At 40.6% G+C, this 26,000-nt stretch overlaps 1 protein-coding gene across 2 annotated transcripts in view; it reads left to right on the top strand.

Annotated features, from left to right (window-relative positions):
* jade2 (jade family PHD finger 2) overlaps nucleotides 1–22,229 on the top strand; it is a 248,936-nt gene extending 226,707 nt beyond the window's left edge. For both annotated transcript variants that reach the window (XM_051937430.1, XM_051937429.1), the window contains 2 exons: nucleotides 15,878–16,023; nucleotides 19,247–22,229. In XM_051937430.1, coding sequence (XP_051793390.1) covers nucleotides 15,878–16,023; nucleotides 19,247–20,041 — 941 coding nt within the window. In that variant the 3' untranslated portion in view covers nucleotides 20,042–22,229. The remainder of the gene's footprint in view (nucleotides 1–15,877; nucleotides 16,024–19,246) is intronic.
* The last annotated feature ends 3,771 nt before the right edge of the window (nucleotides 22,230–26,000 follow it).

The following is a 26,000-nucleotide window of genomic DNA, read 5'->3' as shown; positions in this document are numbered from 1 at the left end:
AGACAAAAAAAACAACAGAAACAAGACAAAATATTCCAAAAATGAGACATGAACTGACAAAAGAACAATCTAGTATTTTATTTTATGATCAAAAGAACTTGTCACGGTCTACAAATGATTTTACATTTATAGTTTTACCAATTTACAATTTGCAGTTAATGTCTTCTCTGTTACAAAGTCGTCCTGCAGGCCTGATTGGACCCTCTGGAGGGCCGGTTTTGGCACGCGGGCCGCATGTTTGACACCCCTGGTTTAGTTAATATTTGTATATCGCCTACAAACAGGAGAACTTAAAGTCAAGTGTTGCTATTGGAACTATAAATATAAAGACCCCAAGTTTTGGCAAAAAAACAAAACCCTGTTTCTGTTGTTGTGTAAGAAAACAATCCAATAATTAACATGCACAACACGGTTCCAGGGGACCACAAGTTGTGACATACTGTGTGTTTGTGTGGGTGAACAAGATGCAAAATAAAGTCTTCTCTATCTTCAGGCGTTTTCTAAACACGATCTCCTCTGCTGTAAATAGCTTCTATATGTAGGACATCAAGTAGGTGGATTTGTAGTCTTGCATAATGCTTGTTTTTATGTTTCTACATCTAATAACTTATGAATATTCCTGCATTCTGTAAAATGCTGTGGGCTGCACAGTTACTGTACATGATTAATATCAGAGAGCAGAGATGAAAATGAATTCTGGTGACTAATTGTGCTCTCTGATATCATTTAGGCTGCTTTCATCTGAGTTAATGTGCATAAATGCAGCTCACCTACACGTTTTCTTCAAACACCAGCGGAGCACTGACGTCGACATATAGCACAAAAAGCATTAAAAATACACAAACAGGACATCTCAGCACCAAAGCGACACAGAGAGCTCGCCTTCCTCCTGTGATCTCAGAAAGCGAACATGACAGAAAGTTGCTGAAAGCTATGAAAGCCTCCTAACAAAGACTTCATGGCGTCATCAAAGGATGAAACCTGAAGCTGCTCCGTTGATAACGAAATGGGTTCTGACTTTGAGGGATTAGAGCATTTTGGCAGGAATTAAATACAGCTAAGCTTAACCTCACTCCACTGTTAACAAAAAATCCATATGTACGTCCATAAAGATTTCGTTTCCGGCTGTAGGAGTTTTTAGTTTTGGCTTTGTGTGTCAGCTGCAGCCTTGAATTGAGTAACAGGTAGTGTTGTGTGTGTTTCTTGGACTGGACTTAGACACTGCCAGATTTAACTCAGCAGCTTTAGAAAACTTGAAATAAGTCCTCTTGCCTAACCTCGCCTCAAGAGGCAATTCTACTTTTTAACAGTGTGGAAGTTCTTTTTCTTCAGTTCTGGCCAGCATTCAGCAGTCGTCTCTTATAAAAGATTCTCGATTCAAAATTGATTCTCTATTATTCAATAAGCAGAAAGGCAAAACACCATCTACAGGCTCCTACACTAAAGCACTGTCATAACTGGAAACTATTCACTGTTTTTAGTCCGTTGAATTGCTGATCTTGATAAATATTACCGTCTAACCAAACAAAAAGACAGACATACCTGTGCAGGTTCTTCATTTGAAAACTGCAATGATTCAGAGGCACACAAACGGTAAATTTCACTATTTTCTGAGCACCAACAATCACAAATTGGTCCACCTTTTCAGGGTGTGTGTGCTTCATTCTGCTGTTCCTGCTAAACAAATTACCCATAATGCTGTGCAGATGCAGGTCTTTTGAAATTGGATGGACTCAGTAATTTTCTCCACCTGATCAAAGTGTACATTGGCTTGTTTGCTTGTGCTGTGGTTCAGCGCTTTCGCTTTGCCGACGTTAATCTCACGATGATTGCATACAAAGGACTCACGAATCACCTTTGTATTGCAGAATTGGTTGTTATAAATCATTAAAGCCTTAATGCACCAGATGATTGCTTTAATTGAAGATAAAGTGGAGATAACTCCAGTGTGTGCTGTACATCCTGTGTGTGCTGCACTGCACCACTTTTTCCTTTGCAAAGACACATTAAGAACATCCAATAGACCAGAGATGTCAGAGTCATTCTAGTTCTGGGGCCACATTCAGCTCAGTTTGATCTTAAGTGGGCCAGAGCAGTAAAATAGAAGCATATTAACTCATAAAACTCCAATTTTTTCTTCTGTTTTCATGCAAAAAAAAAAGTATGTTCTTCAAATGTTCACATTTAATGAACAAAACATTATGAAAAACCTGAAATTTCTTCAGAAAAATAAATTCAATTTCAGCAATGATATGCCTCAGTTTATTATTTACACTTTATAATTTACAGATCAGAGTGTTTCTACAAAGACACGCAACATTTAGTCGTGATGAAAACAACAACATTTGAACAAGAAAAGACAAAAAAACAAGACGAAATTTTACAAAAATGAGACACAAAATGAAAACGAGAACATAACGACAAAAAATGAGACAAACGACACAAAATAAAAAGAAAAAAGACAAAAAAATTAGGCAACAAAGTTACACAGCGCCAAAATAATGGACAAATGACACCAGTGAGGCAAAAAACACACAAAACAATGAATAATGTAAAACACAAAATGACGAAAATGAGACAACAAAACACAAGCGAGACAAAAAGGAAACACAAAACGACAAAAACAAGAAGCAGACGACAAAACTCAGACAAGAAAAATAATAAAAACAAAACAAATATTACAAAAATGAGAGCCGAAATGACAAAAGAACAATGAACAATCCAGTATTTTACTTTATGATCAAAACAACTCATCATGGTCTAGAAATTATTTCAAATTCACAGTTTTACAAATTTACAGTGTTCTCTGTAATTTTTAGTCTTTACAAAATCATCCCACGGACCTGATTGGACCCTCTGGAGGGCCGGTTTTGGCCCACAGGCCGCATGTTTGACACCCCGGCAATAGACGATTTCTGGAATGTGCGAATCAGTTTAAAATCAGCTTTGACTTTTTCTTCTCCGCTCAAAGATACCCAGAGATGCAACCCAAATAAAAGATTGTAACCAACTCCCCAATTTTAGAAAGCTAATTCAGTAATCAATTCTGTAATCACAGCTAAACGTTACCACCGGTAAAAGCTGATGTTACCTGATATTTTTGGCCAAACAAAGTATAAAGACATCACTCACATTTTGCCCCCAAGTTGGTGAGGTGAACCTCATGGCTGTAATAAATACAACCAGCAATTATTGGGTCATTTGGAATCATTTTTCTGGCCGTCTGTTAAATATAAGTTCACTATTCGCTCTCTTACAGTGTAAAGCTGCTTTAGGTCTTCAACTGTGAGCTGCCTCAGGCACGAGAAGAAAAAAAAAAGTACAGCCGATGGAAATTATAGATTTTTTGACATATTTGGACAAGCAAACATTTGATCCTCGTTGATACAGTGCCTGCTGATTCTAAATGCTCCTCTGTGTCAGCTGTTTGGTGGTGAGCAGGTAGTGTACTGAAGGATTTAAGAGCTTTCTCAAAGAAAACAGCCTCCTGCTGCTGCTGAAAACAACACCGTGAGCAGCGAGAGTGAAACCCAGCCAGTGAAGTTGTGGGTCGGACAGCTTATAGAGTTCTATAAAGCTCCATAAAGCCTGAGGGGAGCTGCAGATAGAGCTGATAATTCTCTGTGGGAGCATCACTGCTACACACCAGAAGTGTTGCAATAGACCGGTGCTGATGAAAACTGAGATATTAAAATGAAACAATGATATCATAATAACAATAAACATGATCAGTCTTGGCAGTAAGTGTCTGGCTGAGAACATGATGTAGAGTCATGATGGGAGACTTTCGCTTCATTTACCTCCACTCATACTGACTGTAAGTAATTTGCCAATAAAGAGACCAAACACACAAACAATGCTAAAAATTAATTTAAATTTTGACTATTTTACATTTGTCTAGTGTTTAGCTCATTGTGTTACCAAAAATCGTGACAAAACCGCATCGAATCGTGAGTTAATTGTGTCGTTACATGTCTGCTGATATGAAGAGTTCACATCAAATCTTTCAGATGTCGATCCACTCACTGCTTTTCTTCCTCCTCTATGCGGCCTTCTGTTTTACAAAATAAGCTAAACCTCTAAGGGGCATTTTGCATCCAGAGAGCGCTGTCCTAATTGTGCCACAACCATTTAAGATTTTGTTTAGTTCAAGTGGAGTTGGAAGCTTTGGACAGTGCAGGTTTATTTATTTTTTTAAGGACGTGATCTGTGCAGTTCCTCTAAAAAAAACAGCTCACGTGCCGATTTGGATGTGTGGTTGTCAGATGACCCATCCCTGCTTCCACATTTTCAACATTTTTGGGAAATTTTGAACATTTTTTGGTGGAGAAAAATAAATGTTTTCACAAATATCTTTTAAGAACATTGGAAAAGTTGATTTTTTTTCGAATGTTCTTCAAGAAAATATTGTACTGATATTTATGGAACTGCTTTAGATATTTTTAGGATTTTTTATTATTATTTTTTAAATATTTACTTTTTTTTTTTATTTCTTGTGCGAAATTTGGGGATTTTTTCAAATAAAACTTTTAAGGGAAACTTTTAAGGAATTTTTTTGGAAACTTATTCCTGAAGATTTTGCAATTTTTTTTATAAATTTGAGGAATTTTTTGCTGAATTATTGGATTTTTTTCAGACAAAGATACAATATTTCTTGGTGCCCTTAAATGAGGACAACAGGAGGGTTAAACGTTTGCAGTGTTCCATGTTTATGTGAATCATTAAACACGTTCCGATCACAGTCTGGTGAATGTGTTCGCTTAGATGTGCATCATCATGTGCATCTTACTGTACGAGATACAGTCTGGCAGAGATGTTTGAGCTGTTCACCCACACACAGGGACTATCAGCGATGACGCAGGACCGTCCCTCATTTCCTTATTTAACCAGAGCTGAGCACATCCAACAGCGTTTTCCTGTCGAGGTGAATATGATCAATAAACAGGCAGATGATAACACAGGGCGACAGAGTGCCTCACTTGCTGATATTATCTGCCCCTTTTTTTAAAAAAAAAATCTATCTCAATGTTTTCCCCTTTATCTGTTTATGTTTTTTTTTTACAGTGGGTCTATCTTCTCTCTCTGTCTTTGTGTTATAAAACTGGCTCTCTCTGTTTATCTTTCCTCCTCTCTTCCTCGGTTTTTCCACCTGAGTGCTGAGGGATAAGGACTGCGACTTGATGTTGTATACATGCTGGGAAATCATCACTCAAATTGTGTTTCCATGACAAACAAGTCCTTCTGTGTATGTGGTGTGCTTCTGTTGTTTGCAACTGCATCGTTTGTCTGCATTTGTGTGTCCATGTATGCCTTCCTCTGTCACTGTTTTTTATATATATATATCATTCCCCGTCTCAGTGTGTCGTCTCTGTGTTTGTCTTTGCGTGCTGTATGTGTTCATATCTCACTGTCTCGGTGTGTGTGTGTTTGTGTGTCGGGCCATCTGTTCTCTGTCGGGTCTGGTCCTGACTCTCAGGGCTTTGTCTTCCTCTCTGTGTTCGGGGATCAAGCAGACAGACGTGTACCATAACTCCTTCTCAGATGTGATGTCCCCTATTCACAGTGTTTATTAGCGGGGCCCACATGCTTGTGGAGTTCGAGGGAGGGGAAATAAATAGAGTTTATTTTGAATTCTTCCTCGTGTCACGCTCATATGCACTGAGGAGTTTCATCCTTAAGAGCAAATCTATAGGACATATCAGCTGCAAAATGGATCTGAGTGTGTTTGAGTGTTGTCAGGTCTTACGGTTGGATAACGTCCGCATTAGCCAGCAAACTACAGCGGCGTTTCAGATGACTGTTTCTGAAACCTAGCATGCAACCTTTTTTAACCTTAAAAGCATGAGTTGTTTTACCACCACTCTTAAATAACTTCGATAGGGAGCGACTCAGCATTTAACCCTCATGTTTTTCTTACCAAAAAATGTTGTTGCCTCATCTGGAAAAAGTCCAAAAATTCAGAAAAAATTTCCCCAAATTTATAAAAAATTTGCAAAATCTTCAAGAAGAAAGTTTCCCTCAAAAGTGAAATTCACTGGATTTTGGTTGATTTTTTCTGAATGTTCTTAAACATTTTTATTTGTTTTTTCCCACCAAAAAATGTTCAAAAATTTCCTTAAAAAAATTTTTAAAGTGTGGAAGTTTTCACTGTGAAAGTATATTTTTTTCCAGATTTTTAAAACTTTAACCCGTTAAGCTTCTGTGTCCCGCTCGCGGAACACTTTGAGATCTGCATAAGCATTTCCTTAAATGTCTGAAGCTGCAAACGCGATTATACAAACACTATACGTCGATGGAAAGCTTAGATTCTTATAAATCCGCCGGTATAAACCACTTTCAGATGTGATTACCACAGCCGGTGAGAAAAACACATTTGTCCGACAAACAACGAATATCCATCCATCCGTTCTCTACACACGGCTTCAACGCACACAGCGCGACTCACATTTCCGGGTTCATTATTACACACAGATGAAAATATTCCACAAAAAACGGCCATAATCCAACCTTGGACATCCAGACAAAACAAGCCAGTAAAATATTTTGTCCAAAACATGTCTTGAAGTCTTTATATAATCCACGATTAGGTTGTTTTCGAGGAAATGCACCTCGCGATGCGCGTCCAATATTCCCTGTATTTCTCGTCATATTTTTATTTACAAATAAAATATTAGTGATTTTTTTGTACTGAAAATGGCTGGAATTGACTGCAGCTTATAGGGCTATAACGGGTCAGTTTGACCCAAAGGATGACAGGAGGGTTAAACCGATCTACGGAAACATTTAACACCACAGACAGATGAAGGAAATAACACTGATCATCTCCTAACAATGTAAAACTCTGCTGGAGAAGCCTTGCCAAACAATAGCTACATATACAGTCTTACTGACTGCTCTGAAGGCAGAAATAATTTGTTCATTACATATTAATAAGGTACAAATAATATTTGAAAACACATTTTCTACTTGATGGAGATTATTGTGATGTCATTGATTTGTAGCTTCGTTCTGATTCATATTTATGAACAAATCCGCATTTGCCACTGTTCTTTTATTCTTTTACTTTTATTGAATGTTTTTGGTCATCTTTTGTCGTGTGCCTTAATGAAAAAAATTAAGACAGACGTTAATTTATTGAGCTCATGGCCATGGCATTATCAGACTGGAATGTATGCTTTCAGAATCAGAAGATTTTTGTCATACATTGGGAGAAAAAAACTGTAATTTAGGAAAACAAGAAAAAGCTCAAAGCATTGAGTTGTCCTTTAGCCTCCTAGACTGAGCATCTGTGCCAAAAACAAACCCGAACTGCAACAGAATGTACAGAATCCAAAATTACAGGACACCCCCAGAGATGTTGTGCTCATGGCCCAACAGTTCGGAGATGTTTTGGTGGCACAAGCAAGGCGAATACAATTGTCAACGAAGCCGTAGCATTTATGTAACATAACATCAATGGCACAAAAACGTGTTTGTCATTTATCAGATTGTGTAATAATTTCTCGATGTTGCACACAGCTCAGTGTTGCCCAGAATGACGGTTAATGAAGTCAAATTAGTGAGCATAGTAATTACCAAACTTGTGGTTTTTACAGTGCTGTTACTGTGCAAAGCATGCATGAGCCACTGTTGTATGGCTGTAAAAAATATATATATACAGATCTTCAGCAGTTTTTGGGTTTTTCAGGGGCCAAAGCAGCTAAATGGGTAATTCAATTTTATTTATATAGCACCAAATACAATTCAGATTGTCTCAAGATGCTTTACAGACCCCATATGGCCTGAACATTGTATGTTATGAGCTTCCCAAGTTCGACCTTCAGGAAAATGACTTGAGCATTTATAGAAGAAGGGTCAAAGTAGCTGGCGTAACTGAGATTTCGTTATCAGTCTTAACTTCTCTTTGCACTGCTAACCGGATGCGTTGTGACCATTGTGACCTTTCAGATTGTATTTTTATGCTCTGGTTCTGCTTTTTTGGGATAATACGCAACCCATTTCCTCATTACTACGATCAGGTGCATGTTTATTTGCAGAGTCGTCGTCGCGAAAACCCCTAAAATATTTTCATGTTTCTGCGACAGTTAGCCAGTCAGACACATTTCTGTATCATGGAGTCTCGGTTTAGGCATCTTAATAGTCAGAGAGCACTGAAGTAAAACTGGAAATGACAACATTGTCCTCAGTAGAGTGGCCGATAACAACCCAAGATATGCATTTAAAGGTTCCTACTGTAAGAATTAAATGCACCAATACTCAGTGTTTATTATCTACATGATTCTAGTGGAGCATTGAAGCGAAATTTAATTTTCTGAGCAGCAAATGTGTGTTTTTTTCCACTTTAGAAATTGGACGCAAAACCCAAGGACATTACAGCTGGTTTATGAATCAGCAATCACAAGTTGGCCAGAATTACAGTGAGAGAAGTAAACACATGAATCATCTTCAGAGTGTACAGTATTTGGTCTGCTGATGAGGCGTGCAACCCAAGCGAAAGCCCGGCGAGCTCTGCCAGGGTATAATGAGAGAGGTCAGCTGCAGGTGCTGAGTTTATGAAGGAAGAACAGATTTCATTCTAACTGAAAACACAACAGACATTGTGTATAGATTGTGTCTACAGATACGGACCCGTACCCGTAGCCTGTGGCCTACGGATACGGCAACTTTCCATTTGCCAGACAGATACGGACCCGTACGCGAGTCTTGCGAGTCAAGAAGCTGCTAACCACTGCAAACTGTTTAAAGGTAAGCAAAGGTTAGGGTTAGAGTTAGGTTTAGGGTCCGTACCTGGAGTACCGATGCTGCGGGTCCGTACCTCTAGCGTCTACCGGGAGTCACGTGACCAGATCTCGTGTATCTGATTGGCAAATGGAAAGTGCGTTATCCGTAGGCCACAGGCTACGGGTACGGGTCCGTACCTCTAGCAACAACCTTGTGTATATATGTAGTTGTGTGTGTTTCACTGCTTTAAAGGTTAAGTTAGAGCAGATTATTTTCCTTTAGGAGAGTTTTTATAAGGTTTGTCGCTCTAAATAGAAATAGTGCAAGGTTAATTTGTACATTAGTGTCTTGTAATATCATTTTCCTGTCAGAAATTGTGGCAAAAGAGTAAAAAGAGGTGAAGAAAATGTGGATTATTTTGATTCCTGCTGAGCGTTTTATTGTGGTTTCTGTAACTGTCTCCTGCTCTGTCATTTCAGTCCTTTGTTCAGACATTTAGTTTGCTCTTTTTCTGCTTCCTGCACTTCTTTCCTCTCCGTCATCGCTCTGACAGGTCTTGAGATTGCTCAGTTGTGCCTCCTGGACGTTTACCCTGTTTCAGTTTCCCTGTTTCTGTCTCTGTCCTCCTCGTGGAGTTACCAGGGAGACGGCCGGCATCCGAGAACAATCATCAGACTGTAGTGAGGGCTTCAGACCTTGCACCACACGCTCTCCCTCTCCCTCGTGTACAGGGCCTGGTTCTGGCCCTGTCCTGCTGCTAGCACATTCCTTACCCTGCACTGCATTAGCAGCGATGGCTAGCGAATCGCTGCTCGCTGCTAAGACATCAGCTGTTCTGTAATGCCATCCTGGGGCTTTCTGTCGCTGTGAGACGACCGAGTGTTCGCTGCTACCTGCATCGGCTTTCCCCAAACCATTGCAAGGACATAATGCAGTCTTTTAAAGAGCCTTAACTGCATGAGAGGCTTTGGTTTTTGATACATCCTAATATTTCATCAGGAGATATGTTAGCTTTAGCCCAGCTAGGAGGAGGAGTCAGTGCTGTCATCTGGTTTAAAAGATACAGTGCTATTCTCTGTAGGCTTCCGGTGAGAATACATATTATTTAGTCCTTGCAGAACATTTCACAGAACATACCTGACACGTTTGTATTTAAGCCACAGGTTTGGGGTCACCATCTGAATCATAGCATTAAAGCTGCAACAACTAATCGATTAATCAGATAGTTATCAAAACATCTTAATTCTCAGACTTAAGCTTCCCTAATGTGAATATTTTCTGGTTTATTTTCTCCTCTATGACAGCAAATTGTATTATCTTTAAGTTGTGGACAAAGCAAGACATTAGAAGATGTCATCTTGGGCTTTGGGACACAGTTTCCCCCCATTGTTTGACACTTCATAAACCAAACAACTAAACAATGAAAATAATCATGGGTTGCAGCTCTACAGGGTCCCAGTTATGAAAGAACATGAAGACTAAAAGTGATGATAGCATCAGTGACATCCCATCAGCTCTTTGTTGAACTACAGAACCACAAAAGCCAAAACCAAGTCTGAACATTTGTGCCTTGTTACGATAAGATGTAAAAGGCTGTCATTTAGGAGAGTGGAGCTCCCCCACAAATGTCTAGAAGCCAAGTAAAATCTCTCATATGTCCGTATTTTTTAGCGAAACAGATGGATTTGTGGCGGAAAGTGACATTTTTATGAGGTCACACCGTGCTGAATTAAGTGGATGTTAGCCAAACACTAAATAAGGGATGAGCTGTAGCTTTTACAGCTTTTCCTGAGGTCTTTCCTAGGTTGTACGTGACAGAATTGTGGCATAGCAACAGACTACGAAGTGGCGTGTTTTTTTGTTTTTTTTCCCTACCTTCCTCTCTCTGAACTCTGCTCCCTTCTCTTTTCCTCTATCACCCCTCCCTGCCTTCTTCACACTTCTTCACTGTCTCTTTTTTCCCCTCCGTCACCTATTCCCTCCCTCAGAGCTCTCCTGATTCCTGCAGAGACATGCTGCGTCATGGAAACAGCCGGCTCGGTGTGCACGTGTGTGTTTGTGTTTGTGTGTGTGTGTGTGTGTGTGTGTGTGTGTGTGTGTAGGATAGCTGGTGTTAAAGACACCCTAACAGCACCTCCTGCTGTCCTGCATGGCAGATTATTATAGGCGGTGAAGATTCACAAGGATTCAGGGAGATGCTCAGACGTATCGGTGTATTTCATATCATGTCCTCTTATATTCTGATGGTATTTGTTTGGATGATGCGTGTCCAAAGAGAATAATTACGGTTTGTGGATAAATAAGAGTATTAAATGTAATTTTTTTTCCATTCACTACATGCTTCATCCTGTTACAGAGCCTCCAAACAGTCACGGTGGGAATTTTTATTCCTGGTGTTACCTCACATTTGCATTTCGTCTGATCGAGCTGCATTGTGATGCAGTAGCATGCATTGTGGTTGACAGTGAGTCACAAGAAAGAGAACTAGTGCAGTGTTCGTGTGTGTGCAGTGACGGTTGTGCTGGCTGGAGTGTTGTATTAAAGCAGGGGTGTCAAACATGCGGCCCGTGGGCCAAAACCGGCCCTCCAGAGGGTCCAGTCCGGTCCGCGGGACGACTTTGTAAAGTGTAAAAATGACAGCGGCAAATTGTAAATTTAGAATAATTTCTAGACCATGACAAGTTGTTTTGACCATGAAGTAAAATACTCGATTACTCATTGTTCTTTTGGCATTTTGTGTCTCATTTTTGTAGTATTTTGTCTTGTTTTTGTCTTACTTTTGTCTCATGTTTTTGTCATTTTGTGTTTCTTGTCTTTTTTTTCTTGTCTTTTTTGTTTTGTTTTGTGTCGTTTGTCTCATTTTTTTAATATTTTGTCTTGTTTTTGTCTTACTTTTTGTTATTTTGTGTTTCCTTTTTGTCTGGCTTGTGTTTTTTGTCTTTTTTCTTCTCTTTTTTGTTTTGTTTTGTGTCGTTTGTCTCATTTTTGTAATATTTTGTCTTGTTTTTGTCTTACTTTTTGTCATTTTGTGTTTCCTTTTTGTCTGGCTTGTGTTTTTTGTCTCTTTTTCTTCTCTTTTTTTGTTTTGTTTTGTGTCGTTTGTCTCATTTTTTGGTCGTTTTGTGTCTCAAAAAGTCTTTTGCAATAGTTTGTCATGTTTTTGTCTTTTTTGTCTGACTTTTGTTGTTTTTGATCAAAAAGTAAAATACTGTATTGTTTAGAATCCAGATATCTGTGACTGAATGTTTTGTTACTTTGTAGACACTCTGTGATCTCTAAGTTATAATGTACAAATTATAAAATGAGGCACAATGCTGTTTAAATTTCACTTATTTGTCTTGTGAAATTTCATAATATGTTAAAAAGATCCATTAAATATGAACATCTTCAGAACGTACATTTTTGCACTAAAACGAAGGAAAATTTTGGAGTTGTCATTGCCTACTGGTTATCATAGTCTGATTTTACTGGTCTGGCCCACTTAAGATCAAATTGGGCTGAATGTGGAACCTGAACTAGAATGAGTTTGACACCTCTGTGTTAAAGCTACTGCATCCCAGACCGCCTGTGGTGTGTCGGGAACATATCAGTTACAGAAGCACTGCGGGGTCAAACACTAGTACAGCTGGACGTATCCAGAGCACCATAGATCGAACCACAGCATCAGCAGCAGCAGAAGCAGCAGCACAACCATATCCACCCACAGCTTCACCCGTCACAGCCAGGCAGAGCAGCTGCAGCTGTGCTCACATCCAGCAGCTGGATCCTGTCGGAGAGCTGTCTTTTACAATGAGTAATGAGCAGTAAATGCATCGTGTAAAGTGTCACATCCTCTCGTCTTTCTATACTAACCGACACTGTATTGTAACAGGACCGTAGCCACACACCAACTGCTCATGGATCAGGAAGACCATAAAAGCATATTTTCAGATAATGCAGGTAATGTTCCTCACAGCGATGTTTCAGGGGCTCCGTCCTCTCTGGAGTCGGTCATAATTTAGACTTTGCAGAACGGATAATTTTGCCTGCCGTTTTGCCAAGCAGAAAGCATTTTCCTTTGCACACGGCGTTGTTTCTGATTGGCAAAAAAGTTGTATTTATGTCATTTTAAGCCGTATGCGTATTCTCTTAATGTACTGATGTCGCTGTAATCATCCAATTTTTGTAAATAAGAATCTACAAGCACTGATTGCAAAAACTGCAAATATTCTCAGTATTTTTGTGTTTAGAGACAACAGAAAAGGATTTCTGGACTTAATTCAACTAAATATCAATATATATATTGTATATTTGAGTTTTAGTTATTCATTATTGATTTACTTCTTTTATTTATTTTGTTATTTTTGGCCTTTATTACCAGATAACCACATTTTCCGTTACAACGTCCTGTAATCACAGGTGGAATGGGCCAGATGTTAGCCCTCCTGTTTTCCTGCAGGTCAGAATTGACCAGTTTTGAAGTTTGAAAATGTGGAAAAAATATATATTTTCACCGTGAAACTTCAGATGTCCACATTTTCAACATTTTTTGGAAATTTCTGAACATTTTTTGGTGGAAAAAAAATGTTAAAAGTTTCTTTAATAACATTCAGAAAAAAAATATTTTTTTCTGAATGTTATTAAAGAAAATATCAGAAGTTTTACTTATATATGTAAATGCAATCATTTTAGATATTTTCAGGATTTTTTTGGAAGATTTTTACAATTTTTTTTTTTAAATATTTACAAGAATTTTCTTGCCAAATTTCTGAGATTTTTTTAAATAAAACTTTTAAGGGAAACTTTTAAGGAATTATTGGAATTTTCTTCCTGAAGGTTTTGCAAATTTTCAGAAATTTGGGGAAATTTAATTTTTTTGCTGAATTTTTGGATTTTTTTACAAACAAGGAAACATTATTTTTTGGTGCCCGTAAATGAAGACGACAGGAGGGTTAAGCATGACACTGGAATGAAAATTAAAGTATTAAAATTGCCCAAACCTAAAGGTAAGTGAATTAACTAGCCTCTTCTACCTTAGAGTTCGTAAAGATGAGAGGAGTAAAAGATCGACCGCCTCTATTCTCCTTGAGCCTCGCCGTCTTCACGACATGCTGTATCAGTTTGTGTTCCAGAGTCAGAAAAACTCAGATTCCACAGACACACACAGAGCTTTGGCAGCACTTCTCACAGCCCACAGTGATAAAAAAGAGCCATGAAAATCACCTAATTATACAGACGCACATGCAAACACTTAAAAGCAGGGAGCATTGTCTGCAGCCTCCCACATGCACACACATAATGAACATGCTCACACTGCACACAGTCCTGCGATTGTCCCGTAAACACACCGCAGTGTGAGGAAAGCAGCGCTGAAAAAGGAGACAGGAAACAGGATTTCTGCTGTAAAACCAGTTTATGTCTTCATTCTGATGAAGTGACAGAAACGGCGTGTTTGGATTGGGAGCTCATCGTCACGTACTGTAAATGTCAAGATTCATTTAACTGTAAAAGTGCATAAAAGTCACAGTTTGGTAGGAACCACATTTTTGATTATGCCTGTGTGTTTTCGGTACATCAGAGACATCGAGTGGATAATGTTTCTTGACTTTTATTATCACAAAAGAAAATTTTCGAGCGTGTAATTGTCTATAATTCTCACTGTAGCAGTTAAAGTTAAATGCTGCATTTTGTCAATATGAAAAAGAGTTGTTTACGCTGAAGTATGAAATAAAAAATGAAAAAATGTCCATTAAGATTCATGCAACGTATTCACTTGGGTGCAGGACTTTTACATATAAGTTAATTTGGGCTATAAAAGAGTCAGAAATCATGCTATCAGTGATTTCTTTTACCCTTTTTTCAGAACAACCTAAGCTTTCCTGACATAAACTGTGTTTAGACAATGTAACAATAGCTTAAAGTGGAAAACAACAAAAAACTGACTTGGATTTTTCAGGATTTTACTAAATTAGGAACTGGAGTTGAACATAAACAAAATATTCGACAACAAAAATGTAAGATATAAACTAGAATGAATATTTATGTTTATGTTATTCTCGTATTTTTTGATGGACGTCGTTGCACGTGGTTCCTTTGGCGTACCGTAACACCCTGTAAAAGTGCATCTTCTCTTTCAGGAATCGTTTGAATTTTCTTTGTAGCGCAAATGATTATTTGAATTTTTTTTAAAAAAATAAAACTGCATTGGAAGCGGTGGTGTTGGTGGCCGGTCGCCTGAACACACGAAATAAGCAGAGAAGTCACAGATTCTCGTCATGAAGGAACGTTGATTAAAACTCAACATCGCATGTTCGACTAAAGTGGCACGTTGTGTCTCCGCTTTCAAGCCAACCCCCTGTTATGCTACAGCTGCATGGTTGCATTATAGCATAATTCATAGGCATAAATAGACTAATCTCACCCTGGTGTACCAAGCAGAGAACATTTCATACCTAATCAAATGTCGCATATTAAACAGTGCAGGACAAACACGTAAAATTACACGCCTACTGTGTTCAGGTTCAGAATTGAAAAGAAAAGAAATACACACATTGGTGAGACACTGGTGTAATTCCCATAAACAATAAAGAACACCATAGATGTCCACTCCACTTCCCTTTAAGTGTTTTGTTTTTCCTGCTCAGACAGAGAATTCTGTTAAATCGGTTTAGGATGCAAAGCCATGTACTAAACTGTGGCTGCTGAATGCATTACGCTCTCTTTACTTTCTCTACATTCAGACATGTTGTCATAGGCTTTCCTTTTTGGCAAAGAGACTTGGCAGGTTTTGTCTGCCAATCAGCTCTGTATAACTTGGAAAAAGCCGTCGCAGTGGAGTGGTTTCTCCATAGGATTCAACTATTTGAAATGTTTGCTGTGTGTACTGTTATTAGTGCATTGAATGAGCTGAAGGTAACCTTGCACATAGCTGTATTGTTGGATAAAATTTGACACCAAAGTCTTTCAAAATCCTTGGTGCACTTGCTCTATTTATGCCTTCTACTGCTTCATTTAAAAGAAAATCAGCTATTGTCTTATTTATGAGAAATGCACAGCGACCCTGACCTGTCTACTTTTGTTTTTCTTCCCTTTCTCTCTCTCTGTCTTTTCTGTTCATTCCCACCTACGTCCCTCTCATTTCCCCGTCTGCCTCCATCCTCCTCTTCCCTTCTCTCAGGTCTGTCCAAGTCCTTCCCATTAGACAACCCTCTGTTCGATAGCTGGCTCGCTCAGTCGGTTCAGATCACCGCTGATGACATGCTGAGCCAGTGGGCTCTGGGGGCTCAACATCGGGACAAGAGCGGCAGCCTTCTGTCTGACCAGGTAGGACTTTGGTAGCTGAAGGCCTCTAAAATTATGCCTCAGCTGCTGACTCTTTACCTCCAGCAATGAATTTAATTCAAATGTGGATGTTTAACTTGTTAAAAAAAAAAAAACAATCTAACTAGCAGACCTTCACTTCAGCGCAAACAGTAAACGGATCATTCTGCTTTTAGAAGGATTACACTTGATTGTACCTCTTTGATGGAATCACAGCCCACTTCACTGGTGGACAAAACTAGTTCCAAGAGCAAAATAAGAAGCTATCCTACATCCAAAGTTACATAAAGTTTCAAGTCAAAAAGTTATTTTTAGTCGGTGAAGGAGACGCAGCCAAAATCCATACAAAACTGACTTCTGCAAAAACAGAAAAATGTGTAGGTGAGGTAGGTCCACTGTGACCACACTGCCTATTACCTGCAAGGAACGCACACAGAGGAGTCCATTTTCACTCATTGCTGGGCTGAAATAGACCACAAAGATCCATGTGAACCAACAGCAACATGACTTTTCCACATCTAAAATAAAACCTATGGAGTGCTTATACTGAGTTAATGTACAGCCCGTTTAAAACAAAACCAATGACCTAAACTCACCTGATCAGATTCTACATTTTCCTTTATATCAACAATAACATGAAATGACCGACCTGTAGCAAAACAGATATTTATCTTTGCCATACAGCTCCACTGTTGTGTAAAATCTACTAAAAACACATCAGTGGTGTTGCTGTTCTACATAGACCCTCCAGAAAAACGCGGGCTAAAATCCTTGATTCCGCGGGCTAAAATCCTTGATTATGCGAATAAATATGCGGGGTTTTTATGCCATTTTATGCGGGGAAATTGCGGAAAGTTGCAAAGTATGCGAATATTTGTGAAATATGCAAAAAGATGTGAAATATGTAAGAACTGAGAAAAAAGGTGATTCTTCTCCTACATCCTGTTACTAGGCTAGCACTGAATGTTTGAGTCCTTTGTGTTCAGCAAACCTTTTGCTGCGCTTCGGTGCTCTTTCTTCGGTGCTCCAGAACGATGTTCACTGGGTGCAAAAAACTTTCGTGCAGTAAATCTGGGTACTGTTTTGCCCGGTGTCTGGCTGAAATATTCGTAGGTAAATGTGATCTTTCAGCATTCGCCACTCTTGTTTTTCATCTCTGAGCTCCGCATCAGCTCGTGCTTCTAGTGTGTGTGTGAATGCGCGAACTGATGACGTCAGGCCGGGCGTCACATAAAAACTCACTCACAACTCATTTATATTGGTTAGAGTTTCCTCATTTTATGCGGGAATTGTGAAATCAAGCGGGACCCGCATATTTCTCTTTTTTTTTCATGGAAATGTGAGATTCTTGCGGGAATTATGCGCTGTTTTGCGGGGATTATGCGGCCTTTTGGGAAATAATTGACCCCCGCATAATCATCGGCATTTTGGTGATTAATGCGGGAATTCATGCGATCGCATAATCGCGTTTTTCTGGAGGGTCTATCTATATCACAAACATTGGTACTGTAGTTTATTTTGTGCAAATGCTCCATGTAGCGTCCTCACTGCCACACTAAACGTGTATTAATCCGCGACTGGAAATAGTACCAACAAATAGACAATCTGCACCTGTTTGAATGATTTAATGATTTAGCATATAGTATATGTATATTAGGGCAGCACAGATTCGTCCATAACTAATGCATGGAAACTGTGCTAATTTGTGCACTTCACAGCAGATTATAGTGCAGTGTTAGCTGCATGCTAACTTGCTTCTCGCCTACCTCCTTCTGCAAGGTCCCACTGGACCTCTGTCACGCCCACATTACAAAGTACTTCACAATTTAAATATGTGCAGCAGAGAAACTTGTATATTACTTCAAAATCTATCTATAGAAATGTGGGTGTGCTGCACAAAAATAAATATTGTTGAAACTAAAAAATGTGGAGAGTTATCACTTTATTACAAAGTAGTGGTCTTGGTGCTGAGAGTCAGAGACAGGTTAGGGAGGTCAGGAAGTAATAAAAGACTAATTCATTGCTCGTTTTGGTCAACAAAAATATGGAGTACTGCCAGCCCAATCCTAAAGGACAAAAATCATCACAACACAAACAGCTGCTGTAGCAGTTTGTTATTTTCCATCAAAGAAAAGACACTGCTGTGAGGAAAAAATAGCAGCTTGAGACCTTCTCTTTAATAGCCATCCAAAATCAAGATGGGAGTCTGCAAATGTGGAGTTTCTCTGTGTGAGAGTGAAAGTAGCTGCGAGTGAAGCCTCTTTCTTTTCAGTTCAAGTGATCATTTCTCATCATGGTGACGCCAGAGCGGCATCAACAGTATTAAAGTGAAGTCAAGTGGGTGTTTTGGCAGCCAGATGTTCTGCTCCTTAAGTTATGAGCTGTTTGCATTGTGATCATGAAACTGAATATTTCCTCAAGACATTTCTTTTTATTGTGCTTCAAAAAAGGCACATCTTTTCCTCACACACCTTCTGATAAATATTCTGATTCGTTATGTAATTATATTATACACAGATCCACCTTTGTTTATCAGAGTGGAGTTTATAGTTGTGAGTTTTTCCTCACACTGTGGATTGATCAGTCGATAGGAGAGCTGATAATCAAAGCTGAACTGAACTGTGTCTGAACTGCTGCTGTCCTCAAGAATGTGCTGTGTTTGTGTGTGGATTGGCAGGGGGCTCGAACCAGAATGCGCTTCGAACTCTATTGTTTGTGGACGTGTTAAGGAAAAAAAAAACAGGACCATGGTCATTTTCCAATAAAACAGAAACCTGATCTAGTGATAAAAAAGACCCGCTAGAATAAACTGAATTTTAAAAAGGACGTTAAGCAACCGCTGAATTTTATTAAACGAGTTTTCAGTTAGACATGTAAGTAACATGAATAATAAAAGCCTCCTATTAAAATAGAATAAAACAAGCTCGAGATTCAACAGGAATATTAAGATATAAAAGATCACACTGTGCAGAACTGTCATAATACATCAGCTTTCTCATTTGGTTTCCTGCTTAACAGTAAAGTGTGACATCAGCTGTTCACATCCTCCACTGGTGAGCTGTTTGAGATGTGGGTGGGTGGTAGTGGGTGGGGAGGTTTTTTATAGAAAATATTAGGAAGGAATTTAAAGTTTTAAGGCCAGAGGTCCAAGAAACAGACAGTTAGGTTGTTTCAATTAATGAACTTTGTGGATATATTTGACTGTGTTTCTCTTCCTGTGATCCAGCTCCTGCAGGGCGAGGAGAGTCTGCTGAACCTTATGATGGAGAATTCTATGCAGTCCACCTGGAAAACACCCCAGCTGGGCCGCAAACCACGAGGGAGCAACAAGCCCCGCGCTCGTGCACAACCTGCCGCTAACACCCAGGCTCACGCGCTGATATCTGCAGCGGCTGCGTCCGCCGCCAGCAGCCCCTCCACCGCCAAGAGCCTCTGGGCGAGTGTGGCAGAGGAGAAGTCCAGCCACGTGGGCCGGAGAGGGGAGAGATCCAGGAGCTCTTCCAAGACCATGCACCACCACCACCACCTTCATCACCACCAGACCAGGAGCTCTGACCTCCACAGGGACCCACCACCGCAGCCACCCATCTCCAAAATGGATTCCTGTCACATCTCGGAGGACCGCGGCCCGTGGGACAGCATCCACACGGGGAACGGTGTCGCATCAGGAGCTGCGTGTGGTTTCACAGCGAGCTCATCTCCACCTCCAGCCTCCAGCCCCGGGGTCACGGTGCCCGACACTGGGGCGATCCTTCGCGGTGGGGCCCCTCGGCTCCGTCTGTCCCGCCAGGGTAAATCACGAGGAAGGGGCGTCGGTGGAGGTGTGACGGGGCTGGAGTCCATGGACCTGCAGCACGCAGGAAAGGACATGTCCCTGTTGGACGCTGCTGAGACTGACGGGTACTTCTCTGACGGGGAGCAGAGCGATTCAGACACGCGCTCCGGCAGGCGCAAACTCCGCCTGCCACAGTTGCATTCTGGGAACGAGGACCTGCTGAGAAGGAGCGTGCTGGCATCGTAAAGAACTGAGACTCAGAACAGACAAATACACACACACACACACACACACACACACACACACACACAGTTATCCAAGCAGAGTCCTGCTGGCTAATTGTTTTTCCATCTGTGCCCAGTAGACAGTCTACAAAACATGGCTGGATGGCTTTGTTCAACCAAATCCCTGTCACATCTACGAGTGGGAAATCTCTTCAGCTCTTAACCTGCTTTGTTTTGGGGGGAATTTGAATGTAGCTGTTGCCTATCGTACAGTAAAGCTTCTCCACTGGACCGCAGTTTGTTGTTAGCTTACCATAAGATGCTACACATTCAACAAATAGGAAACAAACATTACCTTTAGTCTTTTTTTTGTGTTTGGTTTGTATATTTCAGATTCATCTTGTTTCTGGGCGTTGAAGTACCCAGTTCTGGCCTCATGTCTGTGGTATCTGCCAGGCTTGGGAACAAACACTTTGGGGCATTATTATAATTATTATTATTCAAGCTGGTTTCAGGGTATGCTTCATTCTTGGTCTCTATGGCCTGAGTTGCATCCAATGAGTCCTTGTTTTCTTGAATATGTTCAGTGGAAAGACGATTTCACACCATTTGGTCTGAATATGTGCAGAGGGTGACGTGGGACAACATGTATTCAGCCTTGAAAAGCACAACTAGCTAGTCATAATAGCTGTAATGTAAGCACTCGTGTGTGCATAAGAGATGCTCATGCAGGGTTGGGGTCAATTTTCTTCCCTTCGACTCGATTGCAAAACGTACACTGAAGCCTTCATTCTCAAAATTTGTTTTCACGTACTTAAAAGAACAATAATAGTTTCCAGTCTTTCCGGTTTTTGAACAGCAGACAGATTGACCCCAGCCCTGGTGCTCATTCAGATTGTCACACAGAGATACAAACACACAAACTCAGACATACTGACACATAAACTACTATAAGCAAATCCCTTTGCTCACATCACAGATGTTGAAATATTAGATCTGACTTTTGTCAGCTGTTTTCAAATTCTTCCTACTTCTGAGGTCTTTTTTTTTTGTTGTTTTTTTTTCCCCAAGTCTTTGGAGAAAAATCATTGTAGAAACTCTGTGCCTTCTGTCGCTCGCCCTGTGGCCCTGCCTCCCCCTTTACCCCCGACAACCTTCACAATCAACCAAACAATCAGTGAGTAGATCAATCAGTCGTTTCTCAATCGGATTTGTAACAATCAAACCAAAAGGAAATCCCGTCGTCTGGTTGCCGAGCGTAGCCAGCATCGAGCTCCTTGTCACCTTAACAAGTGTGTAGTGCCTGAAACAAGGATGTAAATGCAGCGTTTGCCGTTTATCAACAAAGAATCTGCAGCCGTTAGCAAAGCAGAGCCCCGATGTACTATCAGTGCAAAGAGCTGCCCACTATTCTGTGCCCCTGTAACTTCATCACTGCATCCAGAGTCATATAGGAACAGAGTTTGGCCACGTCACACTGAGGCCGCCATGCTGCTGCGTCTTTGAAAGAGCGGCCAAAAATAGATTCATTACTCGAGTTTTGCATATGAAAATACAGCTCAGTTTCAGACAGAATCATAAAGGTTAGTAAAACAGAGAAGCCTCATTTACATTTTGTCACACTGTTGCCTTATCTGGCATTTTGTAAATGAATGAGACAAAGAATCTAAAGTCTAAAGGTCAATTTAGCTTTTTCTGATCTTTCAGCCACATCATAACGTGTCCTCAGATTGGAAAGACACAAGCATCCTAAAGTTTGTAGGCCCTTTTTTCTCATTAATATACAGCAAACACCTTCTCACTGTGATGTTACCATGAGCATCCAGTGTGCAGTTTACATGTGAACTAAAGTTATTTGTGGTTACTATGTGAGGCTTTGGGTGCTCAGTTTAGCTTTCAGACAAACATCGAGAACAAACAGTCATGTTTCAGATCACGCGTGTATGTCTATGCAGTTTATAAATCTGATCAGTAAATGAGTAAAGGAGTAAATGTGATGCTGTTTTATTCGGCTAAGCACTGAGCAGGTTTGTGTGGCTGCTGCTACAGTCTGACGTGGCCACGCTCTCGTACCCGATGGCTCTGCTGCTCGTGTTCCTCCTGTTAGATAAATGAAGACGGCGTAGTAATCAGCTTCAGAGGCCTGCGCTCTTAAGTTCTTGAATTGAGTTGTAAATTTGTTTTTAAAAAGACTTTTTGTTATTCTCTCAGAGAGTTGTATTTTGTACTTAAAGCAGTCCATGGTAATCTCAGGGGTTAAAAAAAAACTTTTAAAAAAGAAGAATAAAAGGTTAAAAAATTTATGGAAAAAGCAACGTAAGACGTAGATACATATAAATAAATATATATATATATACATATTTTATATCATATACAGTATATATATATATAAAGTGATGTGCGTATGTCTAGAAACTTCCTTATTTGGCAAGCTTCACTGTTTGAACTCCAACACAATTACTACTGAGCATGCTCCTTCTCTCAGTATGACCATAAAACCATCAGCCCTGGGTTCAATAGTCTCAATAACTAACTTAGCTTGTTAGCAGATGAGTTGGGACAGACCATCCCATCCGGACCTAAATTGGGATGAAAAACAGCGTCGCAAGCGATTCCTTAAGGGCTGCTTGACCCAGGCCTGATGACTAGACGTTAAAATAGAGGTGCAATTCCATTCTGCTTCCTCTGTTTTTGCTGTTTGGACAGCTTCTAACCGGTCTTCTGGAGTGACCACGCCAAAGAACAGATCTGTGTATCAAGGCAGCATATTTGCATCTTATCTACACAAACACACATGCACGTGCTCCGTCTCTGGATTTCAAGATGAAGAATGTTAGATAAGGTGTCAGACAACTCCGCCAGCGCTGTCCAGGTCGGCTCGGCCTCGACCGGTTCCGCAACCCGGTTCGGTCTAGTTCAGTCAGAAACGCCGTACGCTCAGGCACGGTGGCGTCATGTGGCCTCCTCTACCACAGGGGGCGCTTTTAATTCTACCCCACCGCCATCAATGAAACCCAACCTGGATTCTGCCAGACCTGCACTCACAGGGGTTCACAGGAAACGCCCGTCGTTACAGAAACAGGCTGGTGATGGTCATTAAACACAGACTCACACTTTAACCCCCTTCAGAAAAAGCCAAAAGCTGCTGAACTGAACACACAACATACAGCTCTCTCTCTCTCTCTCTCTCTCTCTCTCTCTCTCTCTCTCTCTCTCTCTGTCACACACACACATGCCACACACACACTGATACAAACACCAGAGCTGGTATAACAGGGTTATAATGTACAAGATGACTAGTTTTTTATGTATATGTGGTCCTGACTGCATCAGGAAGCATGAGCTTACTCAGAGTGAACCGCCCCCTAACAGCAGGAGAGTGTTATCACAGGCCGACAGTGGTTTGCGTCTCTGTCTCCTTTTGCCCTTCAGGTGTAGCCATCGTAGAAGATTCACATCGTTGAGTGTGCAAAGTACGTTGCTGAATGTGTGCAACAGCACGGATACAGGACAGGGCGATGGATTCTGGACTTCTACGTTGGCTATCGCTACTACAACTCACCATAACAACCGCATACAACAACAATCAAACAGCGACAAACAGCTTTGTGTTCTGAAAGGAGGATGTGGTGGACGTATCGTTACACCCACAGAATCCTCCAACGGGTGGTTGTTATCATTCATGTGTTGCTAAGACAGAAAAATGTAACCTTGGTTTCAATACTCAGTGTTCAGAGTAGCCTGACGTTGTAAGACAGTGGTATTAGACAAGGCCTCACATGTATGGCCTTAAACATGTAGTAGCAGATGCTAACGCTGGCACAGTGCCGGCAGGAAAGGAACACTCCTTTTGGGCTGATTTTCTCTGGCGGAAAGTCGTGGAGGTGGTTTTGGTGTTTCTAAATTTCTACTGTTCGAAGTCAGATTTTAACCAGCACCTTTGTCAGACAAATTTCCACGCTGATAATTGCAGCTTCAATCTGTTTTCCTTGATACTGTGCAGCCTTAGCAGACACAACTGGTTATTATTCTATATTTACAGTGTGGCTTCAATGCCCTCTCCTTCCGCTTTTTAGATACTGTAGACTGGTTTCTTTTACAGGTTCTTTTTATCAGTATCCACTAGAATACAGCTTCAAAGCATCGCCGTCCTCTGTGTGGTACGCTGGTGTAGGTGTTGGCTCGCAGCCCGAAATGTGCTCTGATGATCTCTGAATTTTGCAACTCTGTCAGGTCAAATATCCACATGACTGAGATCCAGATTGGAGGGGTTTTTTTTGTCTCTCTTTCTGTGTTTTATCAATAAAATTAGACACAACAAGGACGTTTTTGTCCTCAGACAGTGTCATTATCAGCAGCAGATCCGCTCTAGTAGCCGAGGTTCAGTTCGTTTGTGTTAGCTTACCATTTACAGTGCATGGTCAAGACATTATGTGGAAAAATATAAGACCATACCGTTTCCTCCTCACTGAGCTGGTGCATGTTTGAGAGCAAATCTTTCCCTGAGGTGTTGGCATGAATGCTAGACCACAGAAAAACGCTGCCGGGCATCAAGCGCATAATGGCAGGTCAGAAACACACCTACACACGGTGATGTATTCCACAAGACTTAAGCCGAAAAGCTGGTTAAAGACCAGCACCAATTGCTGCAGGTAATTGGAACTTCGCCTGTGATTCACTCAGCTGCCGTTTACTGTAGTGACTCTGTTGTAAAATTCATTGGAAGACATCAGTGCACCAGCAGGGCTGGGCTCCTCAGAACCTCCTCAGCTTGGCAAAGATCATGTTTAGAACTTTTTATTACCAAGAAGGCAATTTAGGGCCATCCAGCAGAGGCAGAGTTGATAAATTCAGTTGCACAGGTAGATTTGTTCTTGACTGGAACAAAAATAAGAAATAATTAGACTTTAATTTGCAGGACTTTCCCTGTATGGATGCAGAAGTTGGATGAGACATAACTGCCGCGCTGAGGTGGTTTTGAGGAACCAGAAGGGCGTCAGGATGCTGTTTGTACGATGTTCCTCTTCCTCTGTGGTTGCTCCTTTATCCAATTAGAAAGTGGTTTGAGGCTGTCGTTGGATCAGTGAAGCCAGGATTGGCCATTGCTTAAAATTTACGCTTTGCCACAAAGTGGACAAACAAAATACCTGCTGGCCTCAATGAAAGCAGCTTTTATGCCGGTGACAAAGGTCCGTTGATGATGATATTTAGATTTTTTAAAGTCTCTAAATATTTTTAGACCTGATTGATGGTTGGTCTAAAGATGGAAAAGGAGTTTTCATGGTTCCATGCACACTGACCAAATGACTTCTCAGTGCTTCCTAACATTGTCTAATTTTACTGTCCGACGTACAAACCCGCCCTCCTACCTACCTACCTACCTACCTACCGCTGGAGTTTATACACATTACAATAATGTATAATACTGTTCAACTACTACTACTAGAGACATTTTCATTTTCCGTGTTTTGAAAAAGCCTTTGCAAGCTGTTTTATTTCTTTCGTAATGCTTAGCTGGCCGCTGTGGCTCGTATCAGACTAGAAAGCTGACTCATTATCTGCTTCCACTGTTTTTACTGGCGCTTTGCTTTCCACTCCGTTTCAGCAAAGTTATGGCTTCAAGGTCTCAGCATCCACTACCCAGACACAACGCATAGATGGGAGGTTTAGTCACACAAACGGAGCTGCTGTGGAGGCAGAAACAGGATCGATTGTTGAAGAACCACGGGGCTTTGAGTCAGAGGGTCTGACAGATTACTGGACTTGTAGCGTTTTCTAATCACCTACTCGATCAACAGAAAACCACTCTGCCGCTAAGTGGCATTTTTGATCATCTAATAATTGGTTTAGTCGTATTTTTTAGGCAAAAATGGAAAATCTTCGCCTTTCTAGCTTCTCTGCTGCCCTTCTTTTTCTTGCTCAACATTAAACTGGTGATCTTTTGGTTTTGTAGTCCGTGTTGACAGAAAAGAAGAATCTGA

Source organism: Acanthochromis polyacanthus, chromosome 17, assembly GCF_021347895.1.
Source record: "Acanthochromis polyacanthus isolate Apoly-LR-REF ecotype Palm Island chromosome 17, KAUST_Apoly_ChrSc, whole genome shotgun sequence".
In the NCBI taxonomy this organism is placed as follows: domain Eukaryota; kingdom Metazoa; phylum Chordata; class Actinopteri; family Pomacentridae; genus Acanthochromis; species Acanthochromis polyacanthus.
This window is presented reverse-complemented; position numbering and strand designations above follow the sequence as displayed.